This window comes from Fukomys damarensis, unplaced genomic scaffold, assembly GCF_012274545.1.
Source record: "Fukomys damarensis isolate Sample0158 unplaced genomic scaffold, DMR_v1.0_HiC HiC_scaffold_1, whole genome shotgun sequence".
Lineage (NCBI taxonomy): Eukaryota > Metazoa > Chordata > Mammalia > Rodentia > Bathyergidae > Fukomys > Fukomys damarensis.
Window position 1 is genome coordinate 29,043,324 of NW_022900913.1, and position 18,885 is coordinate 29,062,208.

General features: G+C 35.4%; 1 protein-coding gene across 1 annotated transcript in view; it reads left to right on the forward strand.

Annotated features, from left to right (window-relative positions):
* Nucleotides 1-15,298, forward strand: part of LOC117285224 (WD repeat-containing protein 70-like) — a 76,015-nt gene extending 60,717 nt beyond the window's left edge. Inside the window, exons 8-9 of the mRNA XM_033761197.1 lie at nt 14,757-14,910; nt 15,263-15,298. Of these exons, the coding sequence (XP_033617088.1) occupies nt 14,757-14,910; nt 15,263-15,298 (190 nt within the window). The remainder of the gene's footprint in view (nt 1-14,756; nt 14,911-15,262) is intronic.
* The last annotated feature ends 3,587 nt before the right edge of the window (nt 15,299-18,885 follow it).

Here is an 18,885-nt window from a genome sequence, read left to right on the forward strand (position 1 = left end):
TTTTTTTTTTTTTTTTTGCGGCATCAAGGCTCGAACGCAGGACCTTGTGCTTGCGAGGCAGGCATAGCACCACTGAGCATATTCTTGTGTATGATATATGGTAAGCCACTATGCAAGTAGTGAGCCATGCTACACTGTCCAAATATGGCCAGCTGGCATTGTGTTAGCTAAGTAGGACTCGACATGGGGCTACTACTAGTCATGCCCTTATTTCTAAATTTGACTATATCTTATCTAGAATATTGATCCTTTATAGTTTCATTTAACTTGTTTATCTCTTTTTTAGTACGGTGTAGAGGAGATCAAAGGCTTAATCATACTGCATTTTTTGTTGTATTAAGTGGCATGTATTGTCAAGTTGTTCCATTATTTAGTGGCTAGAAATTAAGATAGACCCTAGATTAAGTTGATTCCATATAATTTTTCTACTGTAATATGAGTACTTTATACTTAGACAAAAACTTTGTGGAGAAATAACTTGGTTACTTGTCAATATCCAGATATTTGTCATTCTTTCACTTAATAGGTTTATCCCTCATTTTTGATTCTTACCTGATGAATCATTTATTTTATTGAGTTACAAATTGGTAATTTTCTAATTTGGTTATTGTATTTACATTTTTTTACTGGAATTCTTCTAATAGAAGAGCTTTTCTTATTACTGATATTAATACAGAAATAATCTTAAATATAATTCCTTCGGGAAACAAAGGATAAATACTTAGCTGTTTCATTTTGATTATCCATTTTCAGTTTAAGTGTTCTTGGTGATAAATGAGTTGTTCCTCTTATTGGTTGTGATGCTTTTTCTTTCCTTTTCTTGGCTCTCTTTTTTCAGTGTCACTATTTATCATAATTTCAGTTTTCATGTGTTTCAGTCAATTGCAGTCATTATTCTTTTTTGATGTTTAAATTGTCCCAGATTTGGCCAGTGGCAGTCTCTAATTGCTATATAATTTTGACATGACCTTTTTTTGTTTTTGAAAGCTTACTTAGTTTCTGTACAGCATGTTGTAGGCTTCCTGGTAGATTTCTTTCCAAGTTCCAGAATTAGCACTTTCCCAAGGAGCTCTCTTTTTGGGGGAATGGTATTTACAAACCAAATTTGGATGATAGGTGTGCCCATTGACACTGAAGTATCATTGATTCTTGACTTTCTCAGTGGAAAGAAATAGAAAATGTAGAGATATATGTATATTCATGCCTTCATTTGTATATCTGTGTTTAAGTATCAAGGCCATATTGACAATTTCTACTTCAAGACTTCAGTAAACTTTAAATTTTAGAATATTTTTACAGAAAAGCTACAAACAGTAGATCACTGGCTAGAGTTTTTCAGTTATAAGAACCTCTTTACAGATTTCTTTTAGAAAAACAGTCACCACTAGCAGCACAGTGACACAGAAGGACTGCATCTAATAACAGTCTCCCTTCTATCTTAATATTATTATTATTATTTTTTAGATTTTTGCATATTAGGGAGAAAGTAAAATGTTTATTCTTTTGAGTCTGGCTTACTTAGCTCAACACAATGTTCTCCACATCCATTTATTTTCCTGCAAATGGAAAAATTTCATTCTTTATGGCTGAATAATATTCCATTTTCACTGTGCATATATCCATATTTTCTTTATACACCCATTAATGGGCACATGGATTGGTTCCATATCTTGGCTGTTTTGAGTTGTACTGAATAAACATCGGCTTGCAGATATCCCTATGGAATACTGACTTTAATTACTTAGGGTATATACCAAGGAGTGGTATAGCTAGATCAAATATTAGCTCTATTTTTTTTAATTTTTATTTTTTTCAGCTTTAATTGAGTTTATTGGTACATTTTAGGGGTACAGTACAGTTACATTCATTGTTGGGATCTTGTACCTCTCTACATGACAAGTCTTGATTCTCATTTTTTCCCCTTACCTCTGCCCTCCCTTCACCCCCTCCTCCCCTCCCCATCTACAAACACTTTATTATCATCTTTTCATTCTCTCACATTTTTTTCTTTTCCCTTTTTTACTCTTTTTACTTAGGGTTAGCTCTATTTTTTTTAAAGGAACCTCTCTATATTGACTTTTTATAGTGGTGATACTAATTTGCACTTCCACTAGCAATGAAGAAGTGTTCATTTTTCTACTACATCCTCACCAGCATTTAACGAGTGTTTGTTTGTAGTGTTTTTTTTTTTTTTTTTGGTACCAGGGATTGAACTCGGGTCCTTGTGCTTGCAAGGCAGGCCACCAAACCACTGAGCTAAATCCCCGGCCATCCTGTTTGTAGTTTTGATGAGTGTTCTGAGAAGAGATGGACTCTCAGTGTTGTTTTGATTTGCATTTCCATGATAGCTAAAGATGTTGAATACTTTTTATGTACTTGTTTGTTATTTGTACTTTTGTGATATTTCTGTTTAGTTCCCTTGATTTTTCATAATTCTAAAGAAATACACATTTTAATGGAAAGAAAATATTATAGACTGATTTAAGTACAATTATATATAGTCCTTGACAAAAATTTTCTGTGGATTTAGCTTGAGTTCCTAAATTGACTTCTAGCTTGCTTACTTTAGTATATTAAACAAGGTGAAATTTCTTGATTTTGCATGAGATATATGTTCTTAAATTTAAAATCTAAAATATTGATGTACCTGAACATTTTGGCTTGGAGTATATTACCATTTTATCATATTCTGTATAAAAACCTGATGGCTATACATATACCTTGCATTCTTGGCCTATTCTCTTGCATCTGAGGGTCCTATATCCATAGATATAATAATTGCAGACCAAAAATATTTGAAGAAAAGTATCTGTAGTAAACAAGAAAATAGTCTCTTTTCCTTATTATTTTCTAAATAATAAGGTATAACAACTATTTTTTATCACATTTGTATTAGTATTATAAGTAATCTAGAAGTAAAGCATACAGAGGGATATCTGCAGATTATATGCCAAAACTGTGTTGTTTATATAAGGGGCTAGGACATGGGCAGATTTTAGTAACCATCTGAAGGTGGTGCTGGAGTAATCTCTCCATGGATTTTGAGGAGTGATTATACTATAGGAAGATACTATACAAATCAAAACTGAATTTTCTTTAATCATTATTGTCTTTCCAAGATTGTAGTATTCATATTTGACATGGTACTTGAGGTTTTTGAGTGGATATAGAATATCAGAAAATATGTAAGAACATTTATTTTGACTGTATTGATTAGTAATAATTAAAATAGATGCCAAACTAACTTGTAGTGAATTTAAGATAGCATTACATTTGGCCCTCAAGATTTTATACCTCTCAAATTATTTTAGACCTTGGAAATACAAAATAAAACGAGTGTAACTCTTTGTTTCAGGTACTGTGCTTTAATGGGTATTATTTTTTAACCCTTAATCCCAATTCTATAAGTTAAGTATTATTCTCCTATTTTTTCGGTGGGGGAAATCAAGACTCAGCAAAGTTATACAATGAGTGTGTGAACTCTTGGCTCAAGAGCACTTCTGTGCAGTACTGCCATTTTATCCCATCAACCAATTTTCTCTAAAATAAGGAGAGGGAGTTTAGTGAAGTTGAAAGGCTTGTTCTTCATCACACAGCTAGTTAGCAGAGAGAGGATTGGATCCCCAGACACTTGACTCACACTGTGGTGCACTTTTCATTACAGTGGGACACCTTGGCTCCTGAGTCCCAAGTGACAGCCCCAAACAGCTGTGTTTATCTGCCTTGCGTGTCCCAGCTTGTTTTGTTAGCCAGGCGAAAACTTCTTTAAAGGATCCTCAATCTTTACCTTGCTACTTCCCTCTTCTTCCACTCATGTACTCCCATTTGCCCCATGAATAACTTCACAGAAAGAATTGTGCAATGTTACTAAGCCTCTCTCTGGTGTCAGGGTTACTGCCTGAGAGAACACTCACTGACTTCAGTTTACTCTGACTGGCTTTCCCTCTCTTCTCTTTGATTGGAATCTTGGTTGTTTAGGCAGGAATTTGAGCAGATGTTATGGTCCTTGAACAAGCCCTTTAATTCTTCTTAGAACCATGTCTAATGAATCTTAATCCTGTCCTTTTAACTCTCTCTGGCTAGCAGAATTAAGAGCAAAGTGGAAAAGGAATGGTAAGCTTGATGCTGAACATTTCAGTGTTGGCGAAGTGAACTGCAGAGAGCATATAAAAAATGAGAGTGAGGGAAAATGATAAAAATTTTCCTGTATGGCTAAAAACCAAAGTAAATAGTAGTTTGGGATTGCTGAGATTTTAGGTTTGTTTCTAAGTGTAAATGGAGTAATGTGATAGAGCAATCACTAGAGAAGTGGACCATCGACTCCTTCTGTTCCCTCTTCTTAAATTTTGCTTTTTACATTTTCATTTTTCTTTAAAATAAACATTACTAGAAAAGACAGTAATCACTTATAGTATTTGATCTCTTATGAATGATAAAGAAAATTAACACTTCCCCAAAATGGGAGTCCCATTAATAAAGATATATTTGTGTACTTACTAGTTTGTTCTATTATTTTAAAGTCCTCATTTAGGCAGCCTGAACTTTCTAATTCTGTTCACATATAAAAATAAAGTTGACAGGGCTGGGGATTTAGCTCAGCGGTTCGGTGGACTGCCTTGCAAGCGCAAGGACCCGAGTTCAATCCCCGGTACCAAATAAATAAATAAAGAAAGAAAGAAAGAAAGAAAGTTGGGCTAAATGGGCTATAATCTTTTAAATTCCCGATTGATTGCCTGAAATTTGATCTGTCAGTCAGGGTTTGATGAAGATAGAGAAATCACATGTAATTTAAACAGAAAAAATTTAATATAAAAATTATTAACTGTAATAGGAATTTGGAATAATGAGAGATTATCTGCTAAAAAAAGTAAAGAGAACCCTAAAAAATAAAGACACATCAGATAAAAGAAGCATCCCATACCTCTGGGGATGAGACATAGCATCCAAGGAAGAGTCTCATTGCTTTTTCCAGGCATTTTCTGAGAGCATGGCTGTGGCTCACTGAATGAAGAGAAATGGCAGTGGTGCTGTGATGGTAAAAGTTGCCTGCAATCTGTCCCACCAGAGTTACTGTGCTCTAAGACTGCCTGAAGGAGGTGCTGGGGAAGCTGTAGTGCTGCTGAATACTGTACACTTCAGGAGCCTGACATTGAAGGAAACTGAGCATCCTTTTGGAGCTGGACACTGAAAAAGCTGTAGATATTAGTACAGAAGCCTGCTAGGAGGAGTATACTAGACTCTAGAGGGAAAGGCACTTAATCATGCAAAGTCTTTTCAACCAACACCTTCTAAGGACAATACCTATATCATGCTAGAGAGTGAAAGAAAAATATTTAAGGGGCCTAAATCCATTTTTGCAGAGCAGGCAGTGGTGAAGAGTTAATTTGAAGCTGGGAGACACACAGACAAATGGACACCTGGCACAGTTAAACATGTAATTTTATAGTACCTCGTAAAGAGATACATCTAAATTTGTGATCCTGGCCTGGTATAGTGGTACATGACTGTAATCCCAGCACTCAGAAGGCAGAGGCAGGGGGATCCCGGTGAGTTCAAAGGCCTGCCTGGGCGACATAGTAAGTTCAAGGCCACCCAGAACTACATAGTAAGACCCTGTCTCCAAAGGGGGAAAAAAAATTGTAATCTTGGTTAGAATTTTGCTAAGGACCTTATTCTTTTTCAGGATTTTACAAAGGCTTCCATGAGACTAAAAATACTTTTTGGTTTTGAAGGTCCTGCTCAGTAGCTTCACCTTCACTCTTTTAGTCTTCTTATGGGCATCTGGTCTGGAGCTTTACTTTGTGTGCCTTGGCAAGTTAATTTTGGATGCTGCGGTGAAATGCCTCACATTGTCACTCATTTTAATCCCAGAGCCTCCAGGATCTTTGAATAGTCTCTGCCTTCTGAATTAGTATATTAAAAAATGTTCTTTTGAAGAATATTTTAAAAACAGCTACAATTTCAACATTTTAGGAGAAATGGTCAAAATAAATTTGGAGCAGCAGTTTCTAGCTAGTGGGTGGCAGAAAAAGTTTCACTGATAAGTATTTGATTTGAATTTGGGAACCAGCCAGAAAGAATAACTTCGTTTAGGTCTAAATAGACAAGAACTCTAATTTTCCTATATATTTTGTTTCTAGAAGGCAACATTGTCATGTTAGTATTTTTAAAAAAATCTCTTTATCAGCTTTGAAGTTATAAACTTAAACCGTAAATGGACTAAATAGCCTAAAATTTTATTAAAGTCATGCTTGTTTTATTTTGAGATTAATCAAACCAAGAAATTTAATTGACTTTTTTTACCCCCAATTTACATTCATAACAGAGATATGAAGACTGCTTTAAAAAATGTTTGACTTTGGGCCAGGGATTTAGTTTATTGATGCCATGCCTGCCTCGCAAGTGCAAGGTCCTGAGTTTGATCTCCAGTACCAAAAAAAAAAGAAAAGTTTGACTTTATTTTTGATAGAGAAATTTTATACTTGAGGCTTTGATTACTCTGTTTGTTCTCCTAGTATTGGAACATTTTGGAAAAGAAAATTTTTCTTGAGCTTACTTCAATATTCATGTCTGTATTTTATGACTGAAAGTCATATTTAGGTTGTAAACTTTTGTGCGACAGGCTTTTGCTATTTTGTTCAGGCTGGCCTTTAACTCACTATCTAGTCTACTGTGACCTTGAACTTGTAGCCATCCTCCTGCCTCAACTTTCTGAGTGCCAGAATTACAGGCATGCACCACCTTGTCTGGCCCTAGGGTGTCAACTTTTTTAGTACTGGTACCATTATTGTCCAAATGGATTTTTATAGATTTTATTAGGTCTTATTTTTAAGAATATTTACCCAAAATTTATTTTTTCATCTCTATTATGAAGCAATAAAAATCTTTCGTTGCTCCAAAGTTGAGACCACTTCATATATATTTCATATTATCTATAGATGCATGATTTGATATACTAGCCACTGACCACAAGTTATTATATAAATTTAAGTGAAATTAAAAATTAAGTTCCTCAGTTGCTGTGTACTCTGTTTTCTGTCACTATAACAAACTACCTGAGGCCCAGGACTTTATGTTGCTATGTTAGTTAAGCTTAATTGTCAGTTTGATTGGTGTGACACCCACCTAGGAGATTAGCAAAGTGCACTTCTGGATGTGTCTAAGTGGGTCATGGAGGTATGACTTTAGAGTCTTGTCTCTGGCACTTCCTTCTGCCGTGAACTGAACAGTTTTTCTGCATCACACCCTTCTGCCATGATATTTCTGCTTTGGAGTTAGTTGACCATAAACTAAACCTCTGAAACTGTGACCTAAATAAACCATCTCCTCCTTAAGATGTGCATGTCCAATATTGTGTCCCAGAGATGAAAAGTTGACTCATACAATTGCACTTGGCTTTATTGTGCTTCATAGATACTGCATTTATTTTTGCATATTGATTCCTTGTAATCCTGTGTTGATAAGACTTTGGGCACTTTTTTTTTTTTTTTTAAATTGAGTTTATTGGTACATTTTAGGTATACAGTACAGTTACATTCCTTATTGGGATCTTGACATGACAGGTCTTGGTTCTCATTTTTTCCCCTTGTCCTTGCCCTCCCTTCACCCCCTCTTCCCCTCCCCATTTACAAACACTTTATTTCCATTTTCTCATTGGCACTTTTTTTCCAACAGCATGTTCTCACTTGTTTTTTGGTCACATTTTGCTGATTCTTGAAATACTTCATGCTCTTTCATTATTATTATATCTGTTCTAATGATCTCAGATCAGTGATCTTTGTGATCTAATTATTTTGGGGTGCTGTGAACTGCTATTATATAAGATAGTGAACCTAAACAATAAATGCTGTGTATTCTCTTTGACTCACTGGCTGGTTTTTGTTTCACCTCTTCTGGGGCCTCCCTATGCCTTGAAGCACAACATTGAAATTAGTACCCTTACTGTGATCTCTGAGTATTGAAGTAAGTGAAAGGAAGAGCTACAGGTCTCTCACTTGAAAAGCTAGAAATGCTAAAGATATATCAAAACCCAAAAGTGTGAAAGCTACACCTCTTATGCAAAACAGTGGACCAAGTTGTAAATATAAAGGAAAAATTCTTGAGGGAAATCGAAGGTGCTATTTCAGTGAACACACAAATGATAAGAAAGCACAACAGCCATATTGTTGATATGGATAAAGTTTTAGTGGTCTGTATACAGCTCATACCAGCTACAGCATTCCCTTAAGCCAAAGCCTGATTCAGAGCAGAGCCCTAACTCTCTTCAGTTCTGTTAAGGCAGAGAGAAGCTGCAGAAGAAGTTTGAAGCTGACAGAGGTTGACCTGTGAACTTTAAAGAAAGAATTACATAATATTAAGGTGAAAGGTCAAATGGCAAGTGTGATGTAGAAGCTGTAGCAAGTTATCCAGAAGATAAAGTTAAGACAATAGATGTAGATGGTTTCATTAAGCAACAGTTTACAACTGTTTATTTTCAAACATTCAATGAAGATAGTACCTAGGACTCACATAGCTAGAGAGGAGAAGTCAGTGTCTTAACACTTCCAAGAACAGCCTCACTCTCTTGTTAGGTGTTAATGCATTTCCTAACTCTAAATTGAAGCCAGTGTTCATTTACTGTCCTGAAAATCTTAGGACCCTTAAGAGTTTTGTGAAGTCTGCTCTGCCTCTGCTCTGCATTTCTCACACTGCTGGAAGCTGGAAGTCCAAGATCAAAATGCTCACACATTGTGTCTTTGTGAGGGCCTGCATCCTCATTTGCCGATGACCATCTTTTTGCTCTGTCCTCATGAGAAAGGAAGATAAACAGCTCTATTTTCTCTTCCTCCATTTATAAGGGAATTGATCTCATCCTAAGGGCTCCACCCTCATAACCTCATCCGTACCTAATTACTTGCCAAAATTTTCCTAATGCTATATATCACATTGGGGGTTAGGTCTTCACACCTGAATTTAGGTGGACATAAGCATTCAGTCTGTAATAAATAGTGGCAGAATCCTATCATTGTTGATGTGATAGCTTTCTTTGTCTCAGAGGGTAGATTTTTTTACATTTTACAATCCCAATAATTTCGAGTTTTGTGAGAATTTATTTTGTTTAAAATTATATATAATTTATTTTTCCTTAAATAATCTAATTATCTCCCCCACACATATTCTATTTCAAATTATACATATTCCTGCCACATGGAGGTAACTACAGGCCGAGAATTCTTTTGGAACATTTTTATATACTTACCCAACTAGATCTATTAGAGGTGGGACCAACATGAAGCATGGAATTTATGTATGTTTCATGCATACCTTATGGCCATAGTTGGAGTGGCAATAGGCTCTATACGCAAAGCACCTTTTCAATAGACTAGCTTACTGAGGTATAAAAAATGGCTGTGCTTTTGCTAACTCTGGTCTCCCACATTGTCTAACGATTAAGCCTATTTGAATGTGCAGTACATTGGTAAGGAAGCAGACAGCAGTGGAAGCAAAGAGAAAAGACAGAAAGTGTGAGTAACTCTCATGGAATTGAAGCCACAAGGCATCAGAAAGCTTAAATAAATATTGGGAGCAGACGAAAATTAACTGGGAGTAAGAGAAGCAGAGACAGAATATTTGAGTCATATAATGGCAAAACAGAGTTGGGAGCAACAGATATTAAAGGGTAGTTGCTGGAGTTCTTCCTTGGGTCATCAGAGCAGTTGTCATATTACTAATGCTGCTGAATAAAGAAGACTTTTTGTGAGGCATAGTTTGAAAAGCTTTTCCAAGTGTACCCTATGACCTTATTTGACCTTTAAACAAAGACTTAAGTAAATAAATACTTCCTAAGGTAAACGACTTTTTTTCTGCTATTTGTTATTTGGCAAAACCACAACGTCAACCCTAATAGCTTTCTATTTCTGAACCTTTTTGTGCTTCCCAATATTTGGTAATGTTTATGTTTCCTGTTCTTGTAATGAACATTCTTCTGCTTTGATTAAATTATTTTTTAATGAATAAAAGTTCACCATGTAGTAGTATAAAATGTACAGTGAATTTAGTAATGGATAAATAGAATTTTTTGTTTGTTTGTTATTTTTGAGACAGGGTCTCACTATGTAGTTGAGACTGACCTGGAACTCACTATGTAGCCTAGGCTGGTCTTGAACTCACAACGATCCTCCTGCCTCAGCCTCCTGAGTGCAAGGATTACAGGTGTGCACCACCATGCCCGGCGTAAATAGAATTTTTTTGCATAATTCATAAAAACTAAGTTATGCTCATTTATATACCAAAACAAATAAACCTGTAAGAAGTATTATTTGTAATATTGCGTTTTTAGTTTATTCTGAGACCATTTTAGCATTTAGAGATTAAATTATACTGTAAAATATGATGGTGTCCTTATTTGTCCTTCTTGGTGAACTTTTAGGGGCCTTAATATAAAATTACCTTGTATATCTGTCATTTTTATAGTATTTAAGTTAAAGCATGATATTTAGAAAATTCATTGATCTTAAGGTTATACCTTGAGAACTATTCATGAAATGAACATACCCCTTATTCACTACCCAGATCAAAGAGCTATTTTATGGTATTACCAACACCTGAATCTTATTCCCTAGCTATTACTCTTGTCCTCTTCATCCTGGCTCTGTAGATTACTTTTGCCTGTATTTTAGGGTGAAGAAATGTAACATATTTTTGTCTGACTTCTTTTACTTGATCATATTTGTAAGTTTTATCCATGAGTGTGTAATAGAAATTTTCTTATTTTAATGGCAATATACTGCTGTACTGTATGAATATGCAATTACCTATTTTGTGCCTTTGTACATTTGAATTGTTTCCAGTTTTGGTTCTTATGAATACTTCTGTAAATACTCTTGTAGTTGTCTTTTGGAACACTCAATTGTGTTTTTCTTGGTACATAATTGGGAGTATAATTGCTAGGTCATGGCATGTATTCTACCTTTCCTTCTCTGTGGTCCCCTTTCTTATTTCTAATAGTATTTTAGGAAGATATTTTAGTTTCTAATTGCTCTATGTTCTGCATAACATTTGCTATTGTCAGTCTCTTTAATTTAACCGTTTTATTGGTGGGGGGGCAGTTAATATTGTCCATTTGATGGGATTGAGAGACTGATGATTGGGTCGTAGAAGAAAGACATGCTTGGGTCAAGTATACTTACAATTGTTTGTCAGTATGTTTACAATTATTAATTTTTAATTTTTTTTGGTTTTTGTGTTTTATTTATTTTTATTAAGTTAATTGGTACATTTTAGGTATACAGTATGATGGTGTTCATCATTGGGAATTTGTACCTTTTCATGACATATCTTGGTTCTTATTGTGTAAGGACAAAATGTATAATAGGTAATTTGAAATAGGAAGAAAAGGTCCAAAGGGGAAGGGGAAATGAGAAGAAAGGAAAGAAGGAAAAGGAATAAATATGAGAAAAGGAAAAAATGGAAACAAAGTTTTTGTAAATAGGGAGGCATGGAGGAATTGAAGGGAGGGCAGGAGAATGGGGAAAATATACTTATAATTATTAAAGGTAATTGTTATCTTCCTAGTGGATTCCTTTTGTCATTTGTTTCACCAGCAGTGCTCCTTGCTTTAAAGTCTCTTCTGTCTAATATACAAGTTGCATCAGCTTTAGTATTTGTAAAATACTTGTTTTTACTTTCTTATGTTTTTGTTACCAGGGATTGGACTTGGGACCTTATACTTGCAAGGCAGGCAGCAGCACCACTGAGCTAAATCCCCGATCCTTTACAATACTTTCTTGTCTTTGCATTTTTGCGTTAATTTTTTAATAGTATGTTTGTCTTGAATTAGTTTTTTAGTTTATTGTCCTTTAGCATTTTTAGTTGTTAACCTAAAAATTGCAACCTATGTTCTTAAAGTAGACTCAGGAAAAGGGCAATATAAATTAGCCATTGTTGGCTGGGGATTTAGCTCAATAGTTCTGGTGCCTGCCTTGCAAATGCAAGGGCCAGAGGTCGAGCACCGGTACCAAAAAAAAAAAAAAAAAAAAAATTAGCCATTATTACTTCCCAGTCAGTGCAAGGCTCTTGGAACATTTATTACATTTAACTGTTTGCAATTGTTTTCATATTTTTCTTTTTGTTTTGGTGCATGCATTTGTATATGCATTTAACCCCATCAGACGTTATTATTGACACTAATAAGACAGTCCTTGTGCATTATATATTCTCCCTTTCTGATGTTCTCCATATCCTACTTTTACACTGTGCCCCCCCTCCCTCTCCCTCCCTCCCCCTCCTCCCCTTTTCTCTTTTGAGATAGGGTCTTGCTATGTGATTCAAGCAGGCCTTAACCTACTATGTAGCTCAGGCTGGCCTCAACGCACAGCAGTCCTTCTGCCTCAGCCTCCCAAGTGCTGAGATTATAAGCATGTGCCACCATGCCTGGCTGTGCTTTTATTAATACCTGAAGAATTCCCTATAATATTTCCTTTAAAGTAAAGTGGCTGCTAACAAATTCTCTAAGTTCTTTTTTTTTTTTGGAGACAGAGTCTTGCTATGCAATTCAGGCTGGCCTTGACCTCTCAATGATCCTTCTGCCTCATTCTCCCTAGGGCTGGGATTACAGACCAGTGTCCCCATATCTGGCTACTTTTAATGTTTCTTGAAAACATCTTTTCTTAGCCTTTAGTTTATGTGTTTCTGTAATTTTAGCTGGGCGGTATTTTTACTCAGAGTCTTGGAGTTACTGTCTTGTTGTCTGGCTCTTGCTGCTTCTGTCTAAAAGTCACCGGTCTTTTCTTTTTTGCTTTTAGGTATATTTTGTTCTGACTTTTAGCAGTTTTTACTGCAGTGCATCTAGGGATAATTTTCAGGTCTCCTCTTTGGGTTTGTAGTACTTCTTGGATCTCTGAGTACTGTAATATCTGTTGTCATCATTCTAAAAATTTTGATAGTTACCTCTTCTCTCTTCTTCACCTTTTAATTCCAATGTGAGGACAATTTTTGCCATATTTCACTTGTATCTTTGAGTATGTGTGTGTTTTTATATATTTTCCAATATTTTTCTTACCATGTTTCAATCTAGAAATTTTTTCCAAACTTCTAATTCTCTACTGGGAAACTCATAATAATCAGTTCTAAATTTCATTTATTTTCGACTCCAAAATTTTTGCATTTTTAATGATTTCCAGTTCTGGGTATAAGTTATCTAAACCTTATTATTTAACTTTTAACTCATAGCTATTTAAAATTCCATGGCTTGTAATTTCAACATCTGGATCTCCCAGTTTCTGTGAAATTAGGTAAAACATTTTTCTGTTTAGTAATTTATAACTGAAATGTAGTACCTCATTTAATTACAAAAGTAGCAACAAAATCACAGCTCTACCTGTTAATTTCAGATGACATTATATCACATGACCATTGTTGAAAATAAATTGAAATAGTATTCATAATCTTCACTGTTGGAAATGACACCTGTTATTAGACTGCTTCCAGGCCTACTTACTTAATGCAGTAGTGCATATTGTTACATGTTGTGTCACAAACTGAAAAAAATTATAATTATTTCCATATAACTATTTTCTACTCTATGCCTAATATTTTTTATGCATTTAAAAATACATTTAGAAGGAATCCATAGATTTCTTGAGAGTGCAAAATGGTCCAGGCACAAGCAAGTAGTTCTGTACAGAGTAGGCCAGATTTTGTAATTCCTCAGTTCAGCACTCTCCAGTGGGTTTCCTCTCATTTCATTCAGAGGAAGTAAAAACCAGAGTCCCTTCAGTGGCTTCAGCACCCCTCTGTGATTTATATCACCTTATTTGGGGGATTTTTGACTTTATTGTCAACTCCTGTACTTTTTGTTCTGCTCTATCCATGTCGGGAAAATTCCAGGTACACATTTATTGCAGGTTTGGAAGAACCTTTGTCCACAGTTTGTTCATGAAATTCATGGACTTTGGAAGATGGATAAGAAGTCCAAAAGCATCTTCAACAAGTTAATGACCTGTAGCAAGAAGCTGGAGCTAGATCTACAAGAGGATGACTGCATTGAACTCATGTGCTGTGCAATACAAGAAGCTTCTTAATAACCTGTTGGAATTAGAGGCCCAGTAGAAAGATGAGAGCCAAGAGGAAGATGTAATTGAAGAACCAAAGAGATTCATAACACAGGAAATGACAAGGGGATTTTCTTTACTTAAAGAGGTAGTTAGTTTTTGAGGTATAGGTCCTCAATGTAGAATGATACACAAAGGTTGCAGCAGCCCTTCAGAGTGCTACCCTGGGCTACAGAGTCATCTATAATGAGAAAAAAGAGCTACCACTCAGACATCACCAGGTTGGTTTTTCAGGAGGGTAGACAGAATTAAATCCATTAAAAAACTTGTGTCATCAACATCAGATGTGAGTGAAATTCTGTCTTGCCCTCCATCTCCTATTGCTGAAGATCCTTCAGCTCCACCATCTTCCACCCACCCTCCTCTCCCTCCTCCAGTTAATAATCCTCCTCTTGTCCGGTCACTCCAGGCAATCCCGTATATGTGAGTTGTGGTACCATTTTAAGGTAACTGTAAAAGTAATAATAATTTATTTATAAAATTTGTGTATTTTTTATGCTTTACATTGTATGTATTTGTCAAAGATGTAAAGACTGACTTTATTAGACCTACAAACAGATCTGATTTATGAACACTGTCCTGGAATGGAACTCCTTTGTAAGTGGAGGTCTTACTGTAAACAGTATACTGAGTGTCTCACTAGATTATTTTCTTTTCTTTGCATAGCCATCAGATCAAGTCATTACAGTACAGTAACACGGGAGATATGATTCTTGTTGTATCTGGAAGCTCACAGGCCAAGGTGATTGACCGAGATGGTTTTGAAGTAATGGAATGTATAAAGGGAGACCAGTATATTGTAGACATGGCCAACACCAAGGTAAGCTTTAAAAGAACATTTTAATGAATTCAATTGAGCACATATTTATTGGCAACGTGAGTTATGTACTGATTCATTCTGAAAGTAAGAATCTGAAAACAATAACAATTTATTTCTTATAATTATATGGGTTGAGTGGAATGTTCTTTGGTTTCCTATAGCGTGAGGTGGGAGGTAGAATTTATGAACTATGACAGATATAAGGTCCAAATTGGCCTCACTCAGTTGGTTACAGTGAGAGCATATCCCATGGCACCTCTCCCTATTTGCCTCTTCTCTACCTATAACTGCCCTTCTATTGTATTTGAAAGCTCTCCTTGTTCTTGTTATTCTTTCTACTTGTCTAATTTAGGCCTTCTCAGAGTGTGGTGGTCTTAGTGGAATTTGACTTTTGTCTTTTTTGAAGCAATATATTTATTGGTGCAATTTAGATATACATAATGATAGCATTCCTCAGGGAATTTATATGTGTACAGGATATATCTTGCTTATTCTTTATTTTCCCATCCTCTCTTCCCTTCAGCCTGTCTCCCCCTCTTTATTTACAAAATGTTTGTTTCCATATTTCCTTCTATTCTCTCCTCTTGTCCCTTCATTTCTTTCCCCCCTCTCCTCCCTTGCTCCGCTTCTCATTTGAACATTTTCTTCCCATTTCCCAATATCTGTTGTATATTTTGGTTCTTATTTACACTTGTAATTTCTCACACCAGAGAAACAAGGCAGTATTTAAACATGTGTGTCCAACATATATCACTTAAGAGTATGGTCTTTGAGTACATCCGTTTAGCTAGGAATGTCTCGAGCTTATCCTTCATGACAGAGTAGTACTCCACTGTATTAAAAAAAAAACCCTGCATCTTTATCCATTTATTGGTTGATGGGCTTTTGGTCTGTTTCCAAGATTTAGCTATTACAAACTGTGCCACTATAAACATGGGTGTGTATATACTGCTGTGGTATGATGCTTTTAATTCTTTCTGGAAGATACCAAGAAGGGGAATGGCTCAGTTGAATGGCAACTTTAGTTGAAGTTTTCTGAGGAAATCTCCACACTGACATCTGCAGTGATTGCACCAGTCTGTAGTGGAAAAGAGTTTCTTTTTCCCCACAGCCTCACCAGCATTTGTTGCTGGCTGATTTCTTGACAATTACCATTATTTCTGGAGTGAGGTGGAATCTCAGCCTTGTTTTCATTTGCATCTCTGGAATAACCAGTGATGTTGAATATTTCTTCGTATATTTATTGGCAATTTCTACTTCTTTATCTGGGAAATGTCTGTTCATTTCAGGTGCCCATTTTTGGACTGGGTCTTTAAATTTTTTTAAGTTCTTAATATATTCCAGATATTAGTCCTTTGTCTGAGGAACAGCTAGCAAAATTTTTTTCTTATGCATGGGCTGTCTCTTCATTCTGATGATGGTTTCATTTGCTGTGCAAAAGCTTTTTAATAGGATGAAATTCCAATTGTTGATTCTTTGATTATTTCCTGTATGATCAGGGTTTTGTTCAAAAAGTCTTAGCCTACATCAGTGTCTTCAAGAGTTTCATCTATTCTATCTCACAGCATATTTAGTATTTCTGTTTTAATATTTAGACTTTGATCTATATTTATTTTAATTTAGTGCATGGTCAAAGATAATGGGTCTAGTTTTGATTTTAGGTGTGTGCAAAGCCAGTTTTTCCAGCACTGTTTATTAAAGAGGCTATCTTTCTTCCAGTGAAGGTGTTTGGCTCCGTATGTTTGAAATTGTTTCTGCATCTTCCAATCTGTTCCACCGATCCTCAGGTCTGTTTTGTTTTTTGTTTTTTTCTTCACAATCATGCTGTTTTTAACATAGTAGGTTTATAGAACAATTTCAAGTTGGGTTTTGTGATGCCCCCTGCCTTGCCCAGAATTGCTTTTGATATTCTAGGTTTCTTCTGGTTCCAAATGAATTTTAGGATTTTTTTTTCTAATTCTGTGAGCTATGTTACTAGTATTTTGATTGGTAATGCATTAAATCTGTGTAACAATTTTGTAAGTGTGGCCATTTCACTATATTGTTTCTTCCTTCCCAAGAGCTAGGGATATCTTTTTATTTTCTGATATCCTCTTTGATCTCTTTTTCAGAGTACTGTTGTTTTCTCTATAAAGGTCTTTTACTTCCTTTGTCAGATTGATTCCTAAGTATTTAATTTTTTGGATGCTATTGTGAAAAGTGTTTTTCTTTAATTTCTCTCTCAGTGAGTTTGTTATGTGTATACAGAAATGCTCTTGATTTTTGAATGTTGACTTTGTATCCAGCTATGCCATTGAATTTGGTTATTAAATCTAGAAGTGTTTTGGTGGAATTTTTGAACTCCTCTATGTAGAGTATCATATCCACAAATAAATGTTTCTTTCTTTTGTCTAGTTGCTCTGGCTAGCATTTCCAGAACTAGTGGTGACATGAACATCCTTGTCTAGTTCCTGATTTTAGAGGGAAAGGTTTCAGTTTTTGTTCATTTAGTATAATGTTGGCTGTTAAATTGTTATAGATGGCTTTTATTAGATTGAGATAAAGACCATCTGTTCTAATTTTCTGTAGGATTTTTGTCATGAATGGGTGTTAGACTTTGTCAAACACTTTTTCTGCATCTATTGAGGTGATCATATGGTTTTTGCCCTTGGTTCTGATAATATGGTATCTTACATTTATTGACCATCCCTGCATCCCTAGGTGAATCCTACTTGGTCATGGTATATAACCTTCTTGATGATTTGCTTCATTTTGTTTGCCAGTATCTTACTTAGGATTTTTGTGTTTTTATTCATTAGGGAGATTAGCCTGTAGTTTCCTTTTTTGGTTGGATCCTTCTCTGGTTTTGGTATCAGGGTAATGCTTTACTTTCAGGATGAATTTGGGAGTATGCTTCCCTTCCAATTTAATTAAAAAGTTTGAGAAATAGAGGCATTAGGTCTGCTCTAAATTTTTTGTAGAATTCAGCAGTGAATCTTTCAGGGCCTGGGCTTTTGTTGTTGACAGGTTTTTGTTTGTTTGTTTGTTTTTTTGAGACAGGGTCTCACTGTGTAGTTGAAACTGACCTGCATCTCACTATGTAGTCCAGGCTGGTCTTGAACTCACAGCTATCCTCCTGCCTCAGCCTCCAGAGTGCTGGGATTGCAGGCATGCGCCACCACGCCCGGTGATAGGTTTTTAATTACATCTTCAATTTCATTGACTGATATTCATTTATTTAGACTTTTTATATCTTCCTGATTCAGCTTTACTCGTTCATATGTATCTAATAATCTGTGCATTTCTTCTGTGTTTTTCATTTTATTAAGAATATAGATTCTTGAGTGGGTACTGATGATCTTATCAATTTCTGCAAGGTCTGTTGTGATTTCATCCTTTTCATTCCTAATTGAATAGATTTGAATTTTTTCTTTCTTTTTTTTTTTGGTAAGTTTGGTTAAGTGATTGTCAATTTTATTTAATCTTTCAAAGAGCCAACTCTTTTTTAAATTGATTCTTTATATTGTTTTCTTAGTCTCCATTGCATTAATTTCTGCTGTGATCTTCCTCATATGAGCTTTGGGCTTGATGTGCTCTTCTTTTGCTAGTAACGTAAGGTTCAGTATTAGGTTATTTGAACCTGCTCTGTTTTTCTGATATGAGAAATCACCGCTTTAAATTTCCCTTGTAGGACTGCTTTCATTGTGTTCTAAAACTTGTATTATTTTGTATTGGCACTATTGTTTAATTGTAGGAACTTTCTATTTTCTTCTTTAATTTCATATGTGACCCATTGCTTGTTCAGGAGGATGTTATTAATTTCCTTGTGTTTTCTATGAAGTTCTATGAAGTTTTTTTTGTTTTTTTGCCATTGATTTCCAGTTTCATTCCACTGTGGTCCAGCAATATGCATGGGATAATTTCAGTTCCTTTGCATTTACTTAAGCATGTATGTTTCTCGTATGTTGTTTCTTTTTGAGAATGTGCCACGTGCAG